Genomic DNA, 24,275 nt, shown 5'->3' with positions numbered 1-24,275 from the left:
CTGATTTGCATATAGCTGTGTCTGAACTGGGGTGGCGATGTGAGCTAAAGAACAATGATGGATTAAACCCAGATCTGTGACTAGGGGTGAGTGTCTGAAAAGTTTCAGCGCTCCGTCCATCTTTTCCTTGTGTTGGCTTGGTCCCCCTTAGTTGGCAGGGTATGACCAGACCTTGGTCCCTTGCTCACTTTGCCACTGGATTCAAGCTAGCCTGACTGATGAGGACTGTTAGCTGGAAACCGGTCCCAGGAGGCTTGTTTACGGTCCAGGGAAGACATGGCTTGGCAGTTTGGGCTGGACTGTTCCCATGAGGCACAGGGTTAAGACTGATTTGCAGCAATGCGTCACCTCTAAGGAGAGTGGAAGGGGCATCTGAATCTGTAACTCAGCCGTGTGTAGCTTAAATCATGCAACTGTGAGTCCCATGATGAGAACCAACCAGAATCAAACATTTAATGATAACACAGTTTTGGTCTTCCCAGTTACCACACAATGGAGTATCTGCTGCATGGCCGTCAGGGGATATCTTGTAGTAAAATGATACAATTCAGTTAGAGCATTCCTTTTTTCACCTGTTGGGTTCATTATTCAACTCTCCAAGAAACATGCACCAATAAACAGTCACACAAAAACAAACAATCTGATACATTTCGAATAACGTGGACTGGTGCAGCTTTGGTCCTAAACGAGAAAAGGTTAAAAGAAATAACAGCAGACAGAGAAGCATTGCATCTTAACATGAGCCTTTTAAATTGAGGCTTATGGTCAACTTAACATGAATATCACACTCAATATAAGTATGCATAATGCTGATCAATATAAATGTTTGTCCAAAGCGTAATATAATGAAAAAGCACCATCAGGGACTAACATACAAAGAATAGGACATAATGGCTATCAAGGATTGAGTCAGCAGTACAAAGCACAGTACACTACTGTTCTTTCATAACCTACTCGAAGATAAATATGACAGTCTATAAGTTGGAGGGTTCTCTGAGCCTCAACTGGAGACTGTAGTACACATGAGTATGCCTATGATGACTAACCCAGGGCTTTGAATGCATCATGATACCCATGGTTGCTTCTGTGAGGAGTCTACTTTTACAAATTTGCTGTGATTATTGTCACGTAAAACATTGCATATTGGTTAAGTTCTAAATATCTATAATAAATGAGAACTACCCCTACACTTAAGAAACGGATGCCCTCCACCAGTATAATCTTCTTCCGATGTACATCTTCATAGAGTTCCTTACAATATTCTTACTAGGTTCGAGCCTTGCCTGGCTCACCCACTGCTTGTTCTGAAGTAGTCATAAAGCAATATAGCCTTAAATTATTTTACAAAAGACAACATCTAAATAAGTACCACATTTTTATATTTATAGTTATTTAAATACTAGCAAATACTAAATGCATGCTAGTCATCTGAGAAGGTACATAAGGGTAAAATATGATTAATTCATTCCAGTAGCTTGTTTATTTCAATCTGAACCCTAGGGCCCTGGGCGGTGGAAATCCAGGCCAGGTTTTTGGGATAACCACTATGTAAATATTTATTCTACGTAAATGGTTCATATGAGGATAGCATGAAACTCTGGAATGGATCCATCCAGCCATCCTAGACTGGTGTGTCACACCCTGATGCAACTCGTCGCGTGTTCAGTTTTTTAAAGTTTTGACAGGTTGGTGTCTCCTTGAAGCTCAAAATGATTTTTCTTTACACTAGCTTTCTACATATAGTTTTTTTTTATGTTCTTGCATGTTGATATCAAAGGGGATGATGGATGGAGCGTTTGAGCAAATCAAACACTCACCCCCAGTCAACTGATCTAGGTTTAATTTATCATCATTCTTTAGCTCACTCCACCACCCCAGTTCAGACTGGAGGTGAGTGTTTGATTTGGTCAAACACTCCGTCCATCATCCCCTTTGGTATCGCTTGCATGTCGGGTGGCAGCTGTTATGTTATTAAATTTCACTTCTTGCAAGAATGCCACGGACTAGTGCCACTGGGAGGCAAACAAGCACAAACCGAAGAAAAAGCCCCCAAGAAGTTGTCAATTGAGAGATTCCTCTGGAGATTTGTCGATATATGAGAGAAAAAAATGAACAAAATCGTTCATAAACTTGCAGAAAGTACTGATCTCTGGTTTCCATGGCGACGGCTCTGCAGGATGCAGCAGTCTATCAGAGAGATGAATTTTAATAATAATGTCCTTTTTAGATGGTGCACACTCATACGAAACTGAATATTCTCTTGGCGCCTTAATAAATGGGGTTATTAGTGCCCAATTCAGTGGTTGTCATTTAATCCGATCGGAAGGTTGAGGATCGAACCTGGTATCTGCAGGTGTGTGCAGAAGGGATGATCTTGGTTACACACTGATCATACTCCCCCCCTGCTGGGTGGCTACATTCAAGATTCAACTGGGCAAGAGTGTACTGTATTGTAGTTTCATTTATGTAGCACTTTATACCCCTGACAAGGGATCCGGTGCCACGTCATGCTCTTTAGGTTTAGTATTAGCGAAGGCATTTTGATTTTGCTAAAATTATATGTATATTTACTTATAGGGGCTGTCATCCAGCCCTCTTCATCTATTAGTCTATTTTTCTGCATTTCACTTATTTCTACCAGCTCACTTCAGCATACAGCATGGGATATTGGGTCAGCCCACAACAGCCATTGGCTGACATCACTGTGAATGACATATTCTGCTCTTTTACATGAAGCGCATCTGCACCCAAAATGGTTCTCTAAATGTTAGAGGCTGCTTTGGAAAGATGTGCTTTTTGATACCCAAAACTATTTTAGATTTTAAGCATTTTTTTTTTACTTTGGTGAGAACCCGGCATCTCCCTACAATTATGTTTTGCAAAAGCAATGACGAAACAGAGCAGTCATTGTTAAAGCCAGTGAACCTGAGTAATTACCAGTGGCTGAAATTAATTCAAGCATTCCATCCATCACATTTTTGCATACCTTAGTGTGTCACTCTTGGTGGAACAGGTATGAGCAGGCTTGGTCCCGTGCCCACTATGTCACCGGCTATACCTGGCTGATGAGCCCTAACTAGGGTAAAACCTGTCCTGGGTTGTTGTGTTCAGTACAGGGAGCACCGTGCATGGCAGTTCGGGCTTCCAATGGAGCAGGGTCAGGACTGATTTGCAAAAGGCTGGGTCCAAACTGGAATGAGATGGCGAGCAAAAACCCAGTGGTTTTAACCAAGATCTGTGACTGGGGGTGAGTGTTTGATTTGTTCAACATTCTGTCCATCATTTGTTCTTTTTGCATTTGTCACCCTAAGTAGGACAGGTATGCCCAGATGTGGGTCCAGTGCTCTTCATTCCACTGTAGTCAAGCTAGCATGGCTGATGAGGGGTGATACCCTGAAACCGTCCCCAGGATTCTTGTTCCCGGTCCAGGGAAGACCTGGCCTGGCAGTTCGGGCTGGGCTGTTCCCAATGGAGCAGGATCAAGACTGATTTGCAAATTGCTGGGCCCAAAGTGAGGTGGCAAAATAAAATTGAGCTCTGTATTTTGATATATGATAAGGGCTGAATTATGTAGTTTAGGGATATCTACGGTTATTGGGCTCCTTGAATATTAATTGTATGTGCCAAAACCTGATCCTCCCACCACAATTGAGCTGGGGATTGTGCATAGCCTCGGGGTCTCTCCCCCCGATGGAAGCCAGTGTTTTTACAGCTACACACAGACACTTAGACACCACTCTGACTTCAAGAGCCATCTCCCTTCTGCAGGAGTACGTGTACTCAGGCCGCCAGTGTGCTTACATTTGGATACTCGACCTAAGTGGGCATTGATTGCATTTCTTTTAATACCCGGGCCGCCGTACTGCAGAGTTTTTCCCTGTATCCTGCAGTCCCCTGTGCACAATGTAAGCCCTAAAACAGACCGTTTCGAGTAAAATAGCTGACTTAGTTGAACTTTAGCTGCAGATATCCGTGTTTGCAACATGCAGTTCACAAGTATATACCTTGCAGGAATCGGTCGAGTAGTTTATTCTCATTTTTGGAAATAAAATGTGCTAGATAGGTGCCTAGGGGGTCTCACTCACTGGAGGGATCTGTATGTCAATGGCAAATTCCTCACACAGGCTGAGTACTTAAGGGAAAAATCTGCCTTACCCTTAGATGTGTTCATTTATATTAGGCTGAAAAGCATTTCTACTGTGGCTACACCCACTTTCCCTGATGAGTCCCCCACCTTTGTTGCACAGCATGCATGCAATGCTTCAGATTTCTAGGCCTAAACACTTGGTCTCTCTTTTATACTACACTGCTCAGGCGGAGCCCTTGCGCTCTTGGAGCACAGCTCGGGAGTGTTGGGAGCAGGAATTGGGAGCAGCCCTCTCTGATGAGCAATGTTGTTACTGCTGCTCCCAGATCAGTTTGATATCTGCCAGTAGAAGGCTCAGAATTATTCATTGCAAATTCCTACAGACAGTGTATTATACTCCTGTCAATTTACATAGGTTTGGTCTTAAATCATGCACCCAGTGTATGTGGTGTGGCTCAGACGAAGCTGACTTTCTACAGTTGGCATGGACATGTCCACCAGTACATTTTTATTGGATGGAGGCACAGGATGCACCCTCTCACTTGACAGAGGGCAAGGTCATGCTGACACCTCTTATGGCCATACTGGGGTTTGTTAAAGATCTGCCCTCAACTTCTTGGAAATGTGTTGCCTTGGCCCTGCTGCTTGCCAAGAGATGCATTACTTGCTGCTGGGGTCGTTGGCCAGCGCCCAAGTTTAAGAACTGGCTCAACGATCTTGTCTGGTGCAATGCAAAATCATCATTGTATGCGGAACTTCAACCTCTCTGTTCATGCCCTACAGAGACTTGCCAGCCTCTAAATGTATATTTGCAACTCCATGCTGCGGTCCACAGCCCTTGACGAATGTATTTTTTGTGACATATATGTCTGCCTCTGTACTTCCTTGGGACTGTGGGCATGTTCATGATATTGCTGGCGGGGTCCTTTATTTTGGTCTTGTCCTCGATACCTATCACTCTCCCATGTTCACGCCATATTGTGATTGCTATGTTGCTTACAACATTGCTAGCTGTGAAGCCTAGGGATTTGGCTATAATGTACTACTGCAATTGGAGTTGTGCCATTATGTATCAATGTTTTTGTGCTATGTCATGGTCACTATTATTAAGGTTTTGTACTGTTAGCAGAAAGCTAATAATAAAAAATAAAACTGCTGACTTCACCCAACATCCCACAAACAAGTAATGTAGCATTATCCAGCTAGGCCAAGGCAGGGACCGAGTCTGGGGGGCAGAAGGTTGTTCCACAAGCACAAGGCACTTAAACAGTAAAGAGCACTGAGGATGGACGCATTTCACCACGCATGTGACTACACAGGTGTCAAGTTGCGCATTGCATGTAGAACAATATTCCAGGTCCTGCCTTCTCACGTAGTCTCTATAGCCAGAGATGGGCACAAGCCGACCACGCTCCCCACAAGTGAGAGGCTTGAAAAGATGCTGCAAATAGTAATAGCCACAGTGCTCTTGTTGGAGTTGTGCCTGCCGGGGTCCGCCTCCAGACTTGGGACCCCCGTCATATCTGACGGTGGAATAGTGGTCCTCCTTAACAGGCCAATTAACTTTCATGGGTGCTCACACAGGGAATACAGCAGCAGCCGGAGCAGACTTACACCACAAGTACCACACCACAAGATGGGATGGTGATGTAGCCCAAGCCCCTTCATCCTCGCAGGGCCTCAATGCGGTCCATTAATTCATGGCCATGATGCTCTTTGTGCCAACACCAGACCCCAGGCATAGTGGCACAAGCTGGGGGACCCCATCAATCTGCTGAACGACACTTGTCCCACCACCACACTCCTCTGCACTCCCAGCGGCATCCTCCGCCAGCAGCAACGGGCCCGCCTCACCTCTCTCTGGTATACGGTCTACCGTAAAGGTGCCCAGGCCTGCCGTGGCTCCCTCATCATTGGTCTTTCGGACTCTCCTCCAGCTGCCGGCACTGCCAGTCAGCCATGGGCGCTCCGCTCTTTATGTTTCGAGGTGACAGCTTTCCCAATGATAGTCGTACACATCCCATGCTCCGTCACGTGGCTCATGGATCACCCTCACCAGACCCACTTGGCTGTCATCAAAATAGCATCTAGATCTTTTAGGAGTGTTTTGTTCTGGGATGCAGGACCACAAACAACTGATACCAATATTTTTCTGGTTCCCGAGAGCTATGAGAAGCAGGGTATAGCCTTAGCTACAATGTGGGGTAAAGTGAAGTGGAGGAAGTTGCTGGATGTTTCCCTCCATCGCAAGAGCCTCACAGGAGTGTGACTGTTTTGCTTGCTGGTTCTCCAGCACCTGAGTTCAACACCTAATTATAACAACATTTTAGCTCTTGTGTTTTCAGTTATATTTTTTTTATCATATTCTAAATTTGTTCGGCACCAAACACTCCACAAGTGCTCAACCCAACTGTGCAAGGCCTTAAGCAGTGAGAGTTGGCTATGCCCTAAGCTGAACTCTCCCACTGGCACCCAACCCCAGTTGCACACAACCTTCAGCTATGCACAGCGGGAGTTGGCCACAGGGCCTGTCCTCAAGGCAAGCCCTTGCGCCCAAAACTCAGCAGGTAGCCAACCCATGCAGCCTCTGGCCATGCAAAGCAGGGGAGGGCCACTGGGCCTGCGCCAAATTCTCTATAGGTGATCTTCTGTTGGCAGACTACCACCACTGTGCACAAAGTTTGTCTACCAAAATCTTTACTACTTTAAAATTAGGGAGCTGTTAAGTAATTAAGATGACTTGGAGGAGTAAACAGATGTGAAAAGGGGATGCTGTACTTATGCAAATGCCTCCCTCTTTAACTATTTTTAACCAATTAAAAATACATTATGCCTCATATTACTAAAACTACACAACTATCTTCACATTTTTAACACGCGAGTTTCATACCTGCATTAACATCTCAATGATTATTTACTTCAGTGTGCTCATCAAGACACACTTAAAATTCAATAGCTCCTATGCCAACAAAATTGAGTTCAAAAGTGCCTGACTTTTAGATTGAATACAAAATATCAGCACTCAAATTGTTCATTTGAACTCGTTGGTGAAGCTGCAGTTGATAACTAGGGAAATAACTGACAGTCTGCTGCTGGGGCTGCTTCACTGTACAGGTATCAGTATACAAGGGAACCCGTAAGATTGGCCAAGGACCACGGGTGGAACTAGTTATTTTTGTTTAACAGAGGTCCTAGGTTTTATGAATAATATTTAGAAAAATAATTTACACAGGCTCGTGATGAAGGCTGTGTTTATCTTCTTCAGTGTCCAGCCGGACCGAGAAGCATTTATTTTGAAAGTAATTTTTCATAGGCAGAATAAAGCGAAACTGGTCGCACAATGGTAACTGGGCACAAGCCTGTACCTAGTCAGAAGAAAACAATACAGGGGGAAAGAAAAGGGAGTTTACAGGCAAACAAGGAGAACAGGGTGGCTTATAATACAATACAAACAATTTTTGAATAAGCACAAACCCACAGTAACTGCCGTAAAAAAATGAGAATCATAAAACAGGCAGTACTGCAAAACAGTCGACGAACGTTTCGATCCCTATCTCCTAAGGTATAGTGGGATCATCTTCAGGACTATAATTGACTTTGCCTGATTAGTCGAGTGGGCCTGTAGGGTTAAAACAGGAAGGAAAAAGGAGAAAAGAAGATTCTTCATCAATTCATTACATTGAAAGGATTAAAAGGTTAAAATGCCAGTCAGTACAGGTCAGTGTGACATGGATGAGGCACATAATTGAGAACTCATAGAAAATGTGTCCTGCTATCTTCCAACCATCGATTTAGGTGGTTCTTATAAGTAATCTTAACAAAGTTGTTATTTAAATATAATCATTGATGTCATCAATGATATCATTTGACATGTTATGAGTGATATCATCTATGAGATATATACAAACACATAAGTGACCCCAGCACTTTTTCTGTGGTCAAATGTGTTTCCCTTAAAATTCACTTCTAGAGAGACCTTAGCTAATCTTCACATGTAAAGTCCTTATACATGTGAAGACATCCCGTTCCTCAGTTGTAAAAATAGCTCTATGATTTGGGATGTACATGCCTAATTGCCTATGTGCAGAAAATGCTTGGTGAATTTGGCTTCACGTATGTGCTTTTAGGCCTAATACCTTTCCTTCTGTATGGAGCACGCACAAAATGTTATGGAACCAGCCCCCAGATTCATCAAAGTCCCGTTTTGCGAGTCCTTAATAGCGATTTTTAAGGAATCGCTATTAAAGACTCGCAAAACGGGATGCATGTAGAAATCGCAATATTTTTTGCGATTTCTACTGCTTCCTTATTTGCGATTCGTTAATTGCTAATCGCAAATAAGGAATGGCTTTCCCATTCATTCCTATGGGCCTAAAGGCCCATAGGAATGAATGGGGAGTCATTCCTTATTTGCGATTCGCAATTAGCGAATCGGCTATAAGGAAGCGATTTCAAGGGTAGCAGGGTGTTCAAAGGACACCCTGTAGCACCCCTGAAATGGTAAGGTACACTGGTGTTGTGCACACACATGTCAAAGGACATGTGTGTGTGTAACATACAACTTAGTAAAATGCACTGAAGTGCATTTTTCTAAGTTTTCGCTATTTACCACGTAGTTAGACTTCGCGGTAAATAGTGGCCCCAGATTGCGAATTCGCAATTTTAAAATGGTTCATGAATTGCATTTAAGGAATCTCAAATTGAGATTCCTTAAATGCAATTATTCGCAATTTAGCGATTTCTAAAATTGCGATTTTTGCATTTGGGATGATGAATCCCAAATGCAAAAATAGCGCTCACAAAGGGCCAGATTCTCAGAATCTGGCTGCAAATTTATACAGAGAGAGTCTTCAGGATTTTTTAGGAAGAGTGCAAATTACCAAGATTGCCTGACTGAGATATGTAAAGAACACACTGTCAGACTTGAGATTAGGCAAGACCTAGACTAGGACCTCTTCCACTCTAAGCGTTCAATGTATTGTGACGAGAGACTGGCATTACACTTTTGAGAAACTGTACTCATCATCTTCCATGGGTCGACTGTCCAGTGGGTTCTTAAACATGAAATGAGGTTATAAATTTTACATCCATCCATTTTTAGCAAGAATCCTTTACATAAAGTTTCTGCTGGAGATCCTCCCGTTAGTATCCTTTATGAACTCTCAGAACTTCTGAACCTAAATCCAGGCTATGTCCTGTTTGCAACTAGTTTGATGAGACCGAGGAACATTTTTTATGTTTTGCAAATCTTAGGAACCCAGCTTGAAATGCGTCAAACCTTTGTGCCATGTGCTGGGCATGAAGCAGAATCAGAACTTCTTAAGAATTTTCAAGTTGATTCCAGCCCTTGTGTGATGTCCGGAAAGTCGAAATTCTTGCTATCTGCCTGGCATTAAAGCACCAACGCACTAAAACGAAGGTGCTAGATTTAGTGTCTGCTGCCAAATATAATCACATGAGTTGTGTAATTAGTAGGTGAACTAGCTAATGTTTTCATTGACTTTAATACGTAATTTATTGCTTTATTCTACATGAGTGTTAATATGTGATTTTATCGAGTGTGTTTATGGATGTATTGTATTGTTGACAATAAAGAAGTAATACTTATCTGCATACTCCTCAACATCCCTTTTTGAATCCCTTGGCCTTAAGTACATGAGGAAATGATGTAAATCTCAGCTTTGCAGAGGAGTAAGCCTTTGCACTGGTATTTTATATCTCGATCTTTAATAATCAGACGTTATTGAAATTCGACAGGTTGTGTGTGAACGGCTAGACCTAAGCTGAGCGCCTTCATGTCAGGGTAAGCCTCTGTTTTACGTCCCTGGGCGAGTTCGCTCACAGGTATTGTGGGGGTGAGGCATGCTATCAGAGGTTTCTGTAACAATAAAAGCGATAAAACCGTATCAATTTACAGCTGCCCTGCCTTGTGTATCCGCAACCACGGCAAGAGTGTCTGCTTCTGGTATTCAGGAACTTGATTGTTGGGGGCTGTAATTATGCAACAAACCAGGGGTGGACAGATTTTTAGGACAGCCACGGACAATGCAAATGAGGTCTATTTAGATTAATTGTATGTAAAGTTATTTTATATGGCCCTGGTTGAGGTTTCGTCTACCTAGGATGGGCACTGCTGAAGTAAATCACCTGACATCTACACCCCAATCGTCGTTTTTCTGTTTACAGTGTTGCAAACTTTATTTAGTTTGCATAGATGCTGCAGCGATGCTTTAAGTAGAGGCATCATAGTTGCATCCGTAGACATTGCTGAATTGTGATGCACTACACATTTTATCTGCTATGTGCAGTATGAATAGAAATTACATTTAATGAGGCTTATTTTCGCTTTCTAATTTTATACGTCCACTTTTCATCTACTTCTCTAATCGCTGTATTTTCTTGTAGTTTTGAATGTTGTGATATTCAGAATTGATTAACAATTTTATTGTGGTGGCTACAACTGCACAATGAACGCTTTTGTACGAGTATTAAAAAAAGAAACACATTGTTTTCAGAAGCGTACAGAGCACAAAGTTCTTGCAAGCAAAGTGCCTATTTAACTTTAAATGTGATCAGGAACCTTTCATATAGGTTTGTCATTTTTGGATTGCTGTCCAAATTGTATGCATACATTTAAAGATATTTTTTAATCAAAACCATATTTATTAAGTATGGGAGTGCTGTACAAGATACGGTGAGGGTGTTTATGAGGAAATGAGGACGGTACAAATATTTTTCCTAGCTGCAAGCTCTGCGATTCTGAGTTTGTGACTGCAAAAATGTGTTTGACCATGTACCAAACTTATTTTGTGAATCAGTAAAGTTTTACTGATTGCCAAAATGAGTTTGTGACTGGATATCGATTCGGTGTTTGTAAGGGGCAGGTTTTGTATGTTCTTTCTAAATACAAAAGTGGTGCCAGAAAAATCAATGGTTTGCTACTGAATGAAATGTCACTTGCAACCCTTTGAAAAGTTGCCGACTATAAAGTCAGGATGGTAATTTTTTTCGCAAAAGGGAATGGGTACCATCTGGACCCCATTCACTTTGTGACTTAATTTAAAAGATTATGGGGGATTAGGCAGTGATCCCATGTCCAGGGGACCACTGCTAACTCTCAAAGAAATATTTGTTTAAATAACTTTTTTTTTTAAACCTCCCCTGCCCTTCAACTCCATCCTTAATGGAAATGTGTCTGCTTAGAAAAAAAAATCTTTATTTAAATGCATTCACAAATATGGTGGTTTGCTGACCATCTTTGTGTTTGTATTTGCAATTTGCGACATATCTAGGTTGGAATGCCAACCAGTGGGATTCAGAATTTTACTAATTTACCTATTGGTAAGTAGTTCGGTTTGCAAAATTCAAAACTGGTCGCGAAAATACTGGTCACAAATTTTAAAGTGATTGGAATATTGTTGAAAGTAACGAATTATTTTAAGATGATTGGAATTACATTTCAGACTGCCCATCCATATTATTAAAAAGATGAGTGATTATTGGAAGGGATGAATATTTAAATAATGATCAAATTTTATAAGGTCAAGGAATTCCTTCCAAAATGTTCAGTTATTCATAAAAGTTTGATTTATTAATTTTGTTCAAATTATATTTTTAAAAGGACTAGATTTTTTTTTTTTTTATCAAAGGTGATCAGCATTTTTTCCAAACGTTCTCAATAATCTTTTTTGCACTATAAATCGCAATTACTTTAATGGTGCTCAGAATTCATTTAGAAAGGAGTTTCAACTCCACTCAGGGTCCTATTATTTTGATCAACAGTCTTTAATGTTAAGACTCTTTGCAGTTTAACTTGTTTTCGTGGTATAATATTGTGGCATAGCTAGTGAGGTGTTTTTATGCTGTTGTCTCCTACAGAGGCCTGTAACTGCATTGAGGTGTTAATATGGTGTTTCAGTAGATTCGCAAGCCCAGAAAATATTTAACCATGTTGGCTCATATGTTTTACAGGAGCGTCGCCTGCACATGTATGTTGTTTACTGTCAAAATAAACCCAAGTCTGAACATATTGTATCAGAATACATCGACACCTATTTTGAGGTGAGTTGTGTGATTGCTTTGTTTTGTTTTTATTCTTGAGCTGTACTGCTCAGCGGGTATAGTATTTGTCATAGGAAGGGTGTAATAAAGATGAAGAGCAGTGCAGACTGCATTTGCCTGACCAACGGCTAAAAATGAGGAGCAAAAAGGATAGTGCTCTGTGTGGAATTTAATAAAATATCTACTTGTCCATAGGGCAGGTTGCTTCATAAATCTACTTGTCCTGTGACAAAATTCACTTGCCCCTTTGGTGCCATGTAGTGCAACAACAAATTATGGCAGCCATCTCATTATATAGGTACTCTGATATAGCCTCTCTGATTATGCCAGGGCTCATACCATAGCAATGTTTGAATACTTGTAATCCCCTTATGTTGCCACATTTCCACAGATCTACATACTGGGGCTGAAGGTAGTGGTAAACAGTAGTTACAGGGTTAGAATGTCCTTTCGAGTCTGTGCAAACCTACTAACTTGCATGCTTTAAGGGTTTTCAACAACTATTCTCTAATCTTTTCCCATACTGAGAAATGTTGGCAATTTACTCCAGACAATGGCAGATGTAAACCACCTTCCAGAATTGGGAAAAAAGTGGTTGGAGGAAATGTGAACTTGCAGACAATCAAATTTCATGTTTGTTCATGCTAAAATGCAGTTCACAAATATTTTCTAGGAGTACTATTTCTTATCCTACTTCTGTAAGTTCTTGGGAATTCACGAAAGCTGTATAGCTGCACTCAATGCAAGGACATATACTATAGGTGCACATTTGATACTTTGTTTAATAATTGATGCCCTAATTTGATCTGGCGTTGACCATGACCTTTTGCGTGTATTAAAATTCTGTCTCTCTCGCTGTATGGGCTTGCTTCACTATGAGTGACAGCATTCTGCTCTTTCACAAGGAGAATATGAGCACACTAAGTAATTTTGTTTAGTGCCAGTAACTACTGTGGCAGTGTGTGCTTTTTGATGCTAAAAACAATTTTTGCTTTCGCCAATGTTTGTTATAATGTTTGTAATGGCGAGGGCCCGGCAGCTCCTACACCAATGAGGTTTTACAAAACGGCACCAAAACAAGTCACACATTTAAAAAACTGACTACCAATTTCAGGCCTGCTGGCTTTGCCAATGCTTGTTTTTTTGTTTCCCATACTCTTATTGAAACTGGTTACACTGATTTTCCATTATGAATATATTTGTGAAATGCATGCGTCAACACATGTTACTAAATGATGCTGCAAAGAAATGGTACCTGAAATTGTACAGTAGTTAAGCCAAATTTTTTTCCTGCTTTCATATTTTCTATGAACATTTTATTTTGAAATGAAAGAATCTTCAATCTTGCTCTCAAGCTTAAGCAAGTATTTGCATGAAATCAGAGCATTTTGGGAGCATTACACATAGCCTCCTATTGCTAAACTTTGAAAACGCGTGTACACATTTTTATACTGGAACCACTGTCAGTAGTGCAGTCGGACCTTCCAATATTTACTTAGAGCGCTCACCCTAATAATAAAGGCTTTCAATTAATGAACCATAAATACAAGTTTGAACAGCATTAACAAATTGGCAAAATTATTACCTTAACTGCAGACATTACCCTTCCCTGATCCATAATGTGGTACTGCAAACTGGCAGCCAATGGGTTTGTGCTGCAGGGGGTTGGGCCTACTTGTCCCAAGGGAAAAATACACATGAACGCTTGTTGCCCTTGACCCCAAACAATATGTCCTGGGCATCGGGCTATAGCAATTCCACATCCCTGGTGTCTCTTGCATATATATTACTTAACCAAAATGCCTTGTGTAACAGAAGTGGCATAATTCACCCTTTGACTCCTGATGATATCACAGGGCTGACTCCTTGTCCCTCCCTTAGCCTTTTAGCTGCCTTTTTATTTGCCTGCTCAGGTGCTAGTGGAGAACAAGGAGTCTAAGTTGTAGAAAGTAAACAAGCCTTCTTGAACCCTATTCACTTTGAGTTTCTCCCATTGGCTTCAGAGGCCTGGGCATGAGCAGCTCTTAAGGTACCAAATGGCAAGTCATTGATACTAGTTGACACTCCTGGCTATCAATAATAAACATCCATGCTAAGCAAATGTGGTGGTTGTGTAACAACCTCAGTAAATTGGTGGGATTTTCACTAGGGACTGTGGGCACTGCCATGTCTCTGAGGTTTAGAGAGGCTTCATTACCCAGGGTGTTGACTCTAATTCAAAGTCAGTGCTATTTGACAGATTCTGGTGGATCCATGAACAAAACTGAGTTAATGGTGGCCTTACCTGTGAACCCTGGAGACAGATTTCTGCCTCAGTAAAAAGATGGATCATGACTGGGTCTTCTTCGAAGTCTCTATTTACAGTTTAAGGATGGATTGGACATGAGATATGAACCAAGTCCTCCCACTCAAGAGCAGGAGTGGGTACAGTTTATTTTACATTACACACTGTCTCTTCTGCTATACCAGTTTGACTTTAATCATGTGAAGAGCAGCGAGCTGCATAGTGATCTTGTCAGTGAGCATTATCCTGCTGTCAGTCCTGTCCTTCCATAGAGATTTCTTCTCAGTCTGGAGAGAGACATGATTTTGTCAGAAGAGCCTGTCTTGCTTGAAGGAGCTATCCCCATGTGAAGAAAACCCCACCTGTGCTGTTGGAACCTCGTACTGTTATATAGGTCCATGCTCTTCTTGAGAGAGGTCTGCTTTTCCAGAAGCCATAGAGAGTCCATCAGGAGGCCGTCCCACCCTTTTGGAGGAAGTCCTAGTGTTCTGGAGCAAATCACACCACCCTTCTTGTCAGAAACATGCCCTATGCAGAGTCCCATCCTTCGGAAGAGTACTATTTTCAATGGGTTCTTTGTTTTTGAAGACAGCCTCTTCCTTCTGAAGAGTCTTCCACCATTCTAGAGAGGACCTCACACTTCTGGAAAGAGCACTTAATTTATGAAGAGAGAGACATCTATCTAGTGAGAGCTCCACCCTTTTTAATCAAGCCCCAGCTTTTAGGACAGAGCCCTTTAATTTAAAAAAGAAACACTTTTGAAGAGAGCCACACCTCCCTTCTGAAGGGAGCCCCTCCTTGATCAAAACAGCCTTCTGAAGGGAGGTTTGCTCCACTGGAGATAGCCTGGCCAGTCTAAAGATTGCCCAAACCCCTGAGGAGAATCTTGCCTAAATGAAGAGAGCCATGACCTTCTGATGAAAGCCCTTTGCTTCGTATGAGTGTTCCATCCTTCTGAAAAGAGAAACGACTTATGATATGAGCCCCTACCTCTGTTGTGGTAAATAAATAAATAATACCCTATTTTTGGATGAATGAATGAATAACAGATAGCTCAATAAATAAGAGTCAAGATTCGAGGTAGTAGGAGTTTCTGTAGGTTTATTACAGCATAAGGACAGGATCAGGACAACCTGCATAGGAACAGGATGACAGGGGAAAAGAGGCCCGGCAGCTGCCGGGGCTTGGTCTGGGATGAGCTCGCTAACATTCAATAACAAGACATTCATTTATATACATAACGCAAACACATAGCATTACATTGCAGTAGGCGTAGCAGTGGGTGGAGCAGAAGGCATGACGTGTAGCAGTCGCGAGAGATAACAGTAAAAAGAGGTGTAACTGGGAGTTTACTTAGACATGTGAAGTAAAACGTAACAGAATATGTCATGAATGGGCGGACACATAGGAGGGGGCTACCTAAGGAGCCGGGACCTCTAACCTAATGGTGCGCGAAAACTGGCAATGACGTGTTACTAGGAGAAGCTGGGGGCTACGAACTCTGTGCTAGGAGCAGAGACTAGAGTCTGGAGGGTCGGAGCGACATGTACCTAAACCCTATCTGGTATCTAATGTTTAGGGAACATGTTGATATAAACTAGAAGTCATGAGGGGAGAGGCTAACTTGATTCTAAGACTGGACCATGCATTATTCTACATGAAATGCGTGATGAAGAATACTAAATGACCATTAAATACAGTATTTCTCTAACAGGGAGACGAGAAGGCTAGACAACGACGGAAACTATTGATGCAGTTCAGTAGCTTAGGAATGCAAAGGAGGAGGACTGAACTGATAGCTGGAACTATAACATACTTTTGGCAGACTTAGAGGCAGGGCCGGGCTGCACCGGGCAGTGCGAGGCAGGAAGTAAGTGAAAGGTCGAGGATACAGGTGGGGGCTGTATCGCTCCTCAGCGAGGCTTTCAGGAGACAGGAGCTGAATCCAGGGTCCGGGCCCTTTTGAGGCCTAGAAACGGGGACTTTATAATGGAATAACGTGCACACTGAGAAACGTGGCAACATTATTTTACATAGGCCTGATATTCGTAGTATTCACGAGGACTGGAAACTAACATATTAGAGGTGGACACAACTGTAATTGCGTCATTAATCAGAAATGGGGAATAACATATGCATATTGGTCATGCATACATAACATATGATGGATGGGGCGTAGGGACACAGAACATGGCAAAATTTACTTTTCCACATTCCCTCCTTGTCACTACGTTTCCATCAGGAAACATCAATATTCATGATACCGTCTATCATTTCATACAGTACCATTTGCTCGTCTCGAATTGTCTTGGAACGGGATTTAGAACGGGGCTTGGGACTAGGAATACAAGAGGTAGCACACATGCTGCAAATCGCAGGGCCACATTGTATACAGAGGCAGCAGCTAAATATGATCGCTACTGCAATACCTAGAAAGGACAGGACTTTCCATCCCCATGCGGAAATTACATTCCAGAACCAACCGGACCATGTCCAGGTGCCTGGATCTTGATGTAACAGATGGGCAATTTTATGGAGTCTGGTTATAGCTGAATAAACAGACGGCGCGTTATTTGGAATGAAAATGCAACAACTGGATCCGAGAATTCTACAGGCCCCGCCCCTATCGGCCAGTATGACGTCAAGGACGAGACGATTCTGTAAAACGACAATTCTCATAAAGGATTGTTCTTCAGTTAAGTTACCTAGAGCAGAGGCAGTCTCATCTACTACAGCTTCAAGGGTTCTTGTTAACCTACGAATTAACTTACTATTTACAACTGTACCTAAATAAGGGAAAACACCTTTATCTATATCAATGAATTGCTCTGCGGCGGTTTCAGTATAATCGACAATCGGGAGATTTCTCTTGTGTCTAGTGTGTACTAAGAAAGAATTCCTATGATAATCAGGTGGGGCTAGAAAAACAGGTGGCAGTAGGAAAGCAATGTAACAGGTTCCCTCCCAATCGAGGGGCAGACGGACATATGCAGTTTGACCACAAACAAAATAAGAATGACGTGAAGCTTTAAAAATAGATTTCCTACTGTCACTATACTGGATAACAGTAGTACATTCACTATGACCTATATGTACAGAACCATAACTACGGACACATAATTCGCCTTTGACTGGTAGTACTGAAATAGCGGGTGAATCTGGAGTAGTATCAGACTGAACATTCAGAACCATGAAATTCGACGAATAATTTCCTAAATTATATACTTCATTTTCTAGATCTAAACCTGTTCTATGGGGGAAACCTTGCTTGTCTGGGAAACATGTACTGTTAAGAAAAGACATATCTGTTGAGGATGACGTTAGCGTGGACCATGCTCCACACGAACCATTGTGTGAAAATGGATAAGGAAACAGTGGCAGAACTCCCTTCGATGTCTGGAAAGGGGGGAGTCGACCACACACCCAACAATTAGTGGCATTGCTGGTCTGGTGTGAATAATGTAACATACGGATGAATGTGTTATTACGCATGGCGAGGCGGTATGAATATTCGTGAGGAGGCAGATCACTAAACGTGTGCTCTACTGTAGCATGAGCAGACATATTTACATGAGGAACTGGAAAACACAGATAGAAAGCATAACTGGTGCAGGAAATCATTATGCTGATGAATAGTATGAAACTCAGAAAAACGATGCATTGAAATGAACTTCGACTGACTCTCTCACTATGGGGGTCTATTTTATACATGTCAGAAACAGTCTAACCGTTTCACCTAGGGGAGGACTTATACAATCAAACTGGCTGACTTATTAGACCTGAGCTTTAACTTATACTCCTGTTGCGGAGTTTTCTCTACCAAGGGAGGGGTTGTAATAAAGTCTGGTGCGGGACAGTCCTTTAAAACAATGTTCTGGCAATCCTTCGAATCCGGGGAAATGTTCTTGGCAATGTCTTTGAAGTCTGGCTTTGGTCCTTTGAAAAGTTTTACATGAGAGAGGTGGACCCACCCCTTCCTGCCTTCTAACTTGACGGCAGTTCGGGTGGTCAAGAGGACCTGACGTGGCTCCTTCCAACGTGGTTCCAGCGGACTTGATCTGTCAAAATTGCGGACCATCACCAAGGATCCTGGAACGATCTCGTGCGGTGCCACCTCTGTATTGTCTGGAAATGCGGCGGCAACCTGTGAACGACATGAGTTGAGGGCAGACATCAAGGAAGCTAGGTAATCTGTCAGCATATTACATGAAACATCGGTAATACTTCGGGGTCTAGGAGTACCCCACATGTTAGGGGGGCGGCCGAACACGACCTCATACGGGGACAGACCTGATCTGGAATGTGCGACCATACGCATGTAAAATAGAGCGACTGGCAAAGCTACTAACCAGTCCACACCCTTGTCTTTACAGATTTTTGCTATACGGATTTTCAGAGTCTGATTATGTCTTTCGACTAGTCCAGCTGCTTCTGGATGGCGTACACAATGGAACTTCCACTGGTACCCTAACAACAGGGAAACGTGTTTCATGAGTTCGGATGAGAATGGCTGGCCGTTGTCAGAATATACGACTCTAGGGAGTCTGTATCTAGGGAAGAATTCACGAACCAGCTGCTTGGCAGTGGTCGCGGCTGTGTAATCTGGGACTGGATATGCTTCTGTCCACCTGGACAAAGCGCATACAACTACAAGGACATACTTGAAACCTCGACATCGCTCCATCTGAATATAATCCATCTGGAGGACCTCAAAAGGGTGGTCAGGGGGCTGGAAACCACCTTGTTCCACCGGGACACTTTTACCTGGATTAAACTGGCAACATATCATACAGGTACGGACTTTCTGCTTGGCTGCAGCTCGTAAATGCTTGTTGAACCAAATGTTCTGGATACTGTCTAACATAGCTTTTTCTCCTAAATGTGCTGGACTATGTGCGGTATTGATAATAACTTGAACCATAGAATCGGGGAGAAACCATGTGGCTCTACCCTTCGTTAACCATCCTTGATCTGTCTGGACCCCTCCTTGTACAGACCATTTCTTGATTTCATCGGGAGTAGCATGTAACTGAATATCTATGACATCTTGTGTAGGGTCCTTAACTGTCATGCATGTAATCAGATCTGGAGTATGTGTCATGTTTACTGGAATGTCTGGTGTCTGTGCTGTAAGCTTGGCTGTGCGGTCTGCTAGATCATTACCTTGGGAAATAATGTCAGTAACTTTCGTATGTGCTTTGCACTTCATGATAGCAATAGATGTCGGTAAATGTATGGCGTCTAACAGAGCTTGAATAAGGAGACCATGCTGAATCTTGGTTCCATGAGAAGTCATAAAACCTCTCTCCTGCCAGAGCACTCCGAAGTCGTGTACAACTCCGAATGCGTAACGTGAATCTGTGTAAACATTAACCTTCAGGTTCTTGGCGTGTATACAGGCTTGTGTCAGAGCAACTAGCTCTGCTGCTTGAGCGGACAGGGTATCAATACGGTGTGTTTCAATAACTTCAGTGTCAGTAGTCACTGCATATGCGGCGACTAGTTCTCCTGTACTAGTTCTCATACATGAACCATCCACATAAAGTGTCAGGTCAGGATCTGGTAACGGAATGTCTGTCAGGTCTTGTCTTGGCTTTGTCGTAACGTTAACTACTTCCACACAGTCATGTGTGTCTGGATTTGAATTAACTGATGGTAACAGTGTAGCAGGATTCAGGACATTGCAGCGTCTAATTTCTATGTGTGGCTGGAACAGTGTCAATTCATAACCTGTTAAACGTGCAATTGTCAAGTGCTGAGTTTGTGTTCGGTTTAAAAGAACTTCTACTGAATGTGGAACTCGTACCGTCAGGGAATGTCCTAAAACTATGGAATCACTTTGTCTGATAGCTAGTGCTGTGGCTGCAACTGACTTGAGGCACGCAGGCAACGCCTGGGCGACTGGATCTAATGTGCTTGAAAAATAAGCACAGGGCTTGTATTGACCTGCTTGATCTTGTGTGAGAACAGATAATGCTGTACCTTCGCGTTCTGTAACGAAAAGTGTAAAAGGCTTACTGTAGTTCGGTGTAGCTAGAACTGGAGCTTGGCATAGGGCTTTCTTTAACTCGTTGAAACTAAGTGTATGTTCAGATGTCCAAGGGAGGACAGTCGATACGGCTGCCTCCTGTGTCGTTAACTGTATCAGTGGCTTGGCTAGAAATGCATACTGGGGAATCCATTGTCTACAATAAGAAGTAAGGCCGATAAAAGCACGTACCTCCTTCTGGGTTCTGGGCTGGAGAAGATTCGCTATTAACTGGATACGGTCGGGTGTCAACTGCCTACCCCTCTTGGACAGCAAGTGTCCTAAGTATACCACTTGCTGGACACAGAATTGAAGCTTTGAAGGTGACACCTTGTGCCCCATCTCGGCTAGAAAATACAGAACTGTAAGTGATGCTCGCTCGCAAGCACGTTCAGAACGGGCTGTGATCAGTAGATCATCGACATACTGGAGCAGGGCAGTGTCAGTTGGCATGTGAATATTGTCTAGTTGTCTCTTGAGTGCTTGACTGTAAATACTAGGGCTTTCTGTGAAACCTTGAGGAGCGCGTGTAAACATATAGCTCCTTCCATTTAAACAAAATCCGAAAAGAAACTGGCTGTCTGGATGAATTGGAACACTAAAAAATGCATTCTTGAGGTCAATAACAGTGAAAAACATGGCTTCGGAATCAATGGCAGTTAACAGGGAAGAAATGTCTGGAACAACTGGATACTGAGGAATAATACATTTATTAAGCTCTCGTAAATCAATCACTAATCGATATACTGGGGGTGCATTTGGATCAGTACGTTTCATGACTGGAATGATCGGAGAATTGCATACATTGGAGTCAGTTTCTACAACTACTCCTTGAGCCATGAGCTCGTCAATAATTTTGGATAAGGCTGCTACAGCCTCAGGTGGCAATCTGTACTGTCGGATTCGGGGTAACACTACACCTGGTTTGAGAGTCACACGATAGGGTGTGATTTGCATGTAACCTACATCAGTTGGACCTTGCGCCCATAAATGCTGCGGAACATTAGACAATCTGGAATCAAAATCTCGTAATACATAGTGACCCTTAAAGTCACGTAGGAACAGACGTATTCCCTCTGGGGAACAGCAAATAACTGCACCTAACTCTTTCAGTGTCTTAATACCTAACAGATTTTCTGGACATGCCTTAGTAAGTAACAGATCAGTAGTACGGGACAATGGACCTACTTCTAGAGTAACTGGCTGAGATATTTCATTAACTATGGGTTTTCCTGAAAATCCAAGGGAAACATTTCTTGAGCCTGAGAGCGGAGCCCCTGGAACTTCGGCGTGACTAATTGTGGTCCTACTTGCCCCTGTATCGATCAGAAACTTTCTGTCTTTCCCTAATACTTGACTGTGTACATAGGGACCTTCTTGGTCTACAGGTATCTCGATGAGAGGCAAGCCTACCTCCCTCTCTAGGCTGTTTCATGAATATGACTGGTATTCTGGATACTCGGACTGTGCATACTGGTACATCTGCGATGTAACGTGCTGTGTTGCAGCAATAGGCTGCGGTACTGTAACTGTCTGTGGTGCATTCTGTGACTGAGGAATCTGTGAAACTTGTTCTTGTCTAGGCGGACGTGGTCTTTCTTTAGTCTTACCAGTAGCTATGTTATGTTTCAGAACTGCACACTCGTTTATAAAATGACCTGGCTGTTTACAATAATTGCAGTTCCCTTTAACGGGAGCCGCAGGATGACTGGCTTGAATCGGACCCCTCTTCTGACTGTCTTGAGGAATAGATTGTGCAACTAGCACTTTCATTTTCGTGTCTTTCATACGTTTTCTTTCGTGTTCTTGCTCTTCTCTAATTCTATTCTGGTGATACTGGAGCATCTGGAGCATCTGGGACGGAGTATTTGCTTGCCAGGTGCTTTCGACTTTCAAAACTCGGTTTTTAATTTGTGGACTTGAATTCTCGACTAATTTGGTAACGAAAAGATGAGGGTATGACTCACTACTTGTCTTGAGACCACTATTAATACTGAAACATTTCTCAAATCTAGAATAAAAATCACTAATGTCTTCATCTTGTTTCTGTTTACAGGCTGAGATGGCATCCCAGTCTTCTTTTCTAGTTGTCAATAATCTGGGTAAAACTTGAATCAATAATTCTGGTAATTCTTTACATTTATCTCCAAGACCGGTACCTGGTACTCGTGCCTTGTCTTCAGCTTCTAGAGCTGTCCAATCGATCTTTTTCTCTCCCACCTCCCATTCTTTTTCCTTTAACTTTTCATACACCCCTGCGGGTAGCAGAACCTTTAACATTTTAATGACATCTGGGTACGTGTATTCTCCCATACGGAGCATGTCTTTTAATTCTCTATGGAACCCTGCTGGATCTTTGTCATGACAGGGAATTAGCTTTTTCATTTCGAGGAGTTCCATCTTTGAAATCGGAGTGTATACAAACACTCGTTGCATTTCGCCACCCGTCCCTTGGACTGGGTGGACTTCTCGTAACGGATTCTGTCTGTCTATGTAGAATGGTTTACTTTCTGGGGGTGAGACGTGAACAAAATGCGGGTTCAGGAACGTTCTATACTTGTGACGCTGTTCTAGAATAACACTAATTAAATCGGTACCTAGACCTCTCCATCTGTACTGGAGTAACTCGTTCAGGATATCGTGTAACGGGCCTGGATCAGAGTGTTGACCCTCATACTGAGTAATGAGGTGCTGGATCATATACATACCCACCAGTCGTTGCTCGGCTGGGGGCAGTTTCAGAAACATTTGTGCCACTATTTCGTCTGGAAAAGTGGTAGAATCAGTAATCCATCGGACTGCTGATCGGGCTAATTCTTGTTCATGCATGGTGCTTAACTCGCTATAACCGACTCGTGATTTCAGAATGTGATCGGTAGCTTGAAATACTTGTTCTAGAGAACAAGGCTCTCGTTCTGGTGCTGGATGATGAAAAATAGACTTGGGTTCTAGACGTAAATGGCGATCTGGAAATCTGGATTTCCCTACATACGCTATTCTGGCGGGATTCTCGTCTTCCTCTTCAGGATCAGAGATACTTTCTTTTTCACTTACTTGTGCTGCTTTACGCTGTTCGTGTAACCTTACTATTTCTTTACGAATTTTCTTGTACATACTTTCCATGGCACTAATGGTCTTGTGCTTACCCTCGGCTATATTATCACTCCACCTTGTCAGGATTCTCATTTCGGCGGGATCTTTAGACGGGTAATCTTGTTCTCTTATTAGACAATTGATCAGGAACTTTAATATCATGAGCTGAATCTCGGCTTTCCTTTGAGACATGATCTCGCCAATACTTTCTGGATCATCCCCTGTACGGATGAAACGATATATTCTGTCTAGATCTTCTTTCATATTTGGTAAGGTGACTAGATACTCGGTCACCCTTCTTACGCGTACGGAATATAAAACCATATTATATTCGCCTGGAACTGGATCATAAACACATTCGGCAAGGGCTTGTCTGATTTCTGTAACAGACTTATTACTTTTAGGAGTACGCTGTGATGCTTGAGCATGTAATTCGAGTGCTGATAAACGTTTGTGTGGCGGCGGGGTTTGAGGAGGACCTCCTCCTGCGGCCCCTAGACTAGAATCGTCGACTGACATTCTTCGTGCTTGCAGGGTCGGTAATTGTAACGTGGGCTGAACTTGTATGGCAGGCTGACCCGGGGGTACCGTAACAGGTACTCCGGTGTCTGGAGGAACGGGAAGTGCCTGATTTACAGGGACTAGCGGAGCGCGAACAGGATTTGCATATTCTGGGACTGTGTCGTCCAAATAGGACGAAATAAAAATATCAGCAGCGGTCG

General features: G+C 42.6%; 1 protein-coding gene across 2 annotated transcripts in view; it reads left to right on the top strand.

Moving 5' to 3' along the window:
* ARHGEF25 (Rho guanine nucleotide exchange factor 25) overlaps positions 1-24,275 on the top strand; it is an 896,541-nt gene that overhangs the window by 717,441 nt on the left and 154,825 nt on the right. For both annotated transcript variants that reach the window (XM_078688964.1, XM_078688966.1), the window contains one exon: positions 12,059-12,148. In XM_078688964.1, the coding sequence (XP_078545090.1) occupies positions 12,059-12,148 (90 nt within the window). The remainder of the gene's footprint in view (positions 1-12,058; positions 12,149-24,275) is intronic.

The sequence above is a fragment of the Lissotriton helveticus genome, chromosome 1_1 (assembly GCF_964261635.1).
Source record: "Lissotriton helveticus chromosome 1_1, aLisHel1.1, whole genome shotgun sequence".
Taxonomy (NCBI): Eukaryota; Metazoa; Chordata; class Amphibia; order Caudata; family Salamandridae; genus Lissotriton; species Lissotriton helveticus.
The sequence above is the reverse complement of the archived record's forward strand: the minus strand, read 5'-3'. Positions and strand labels throughout refer to the sequence as shown.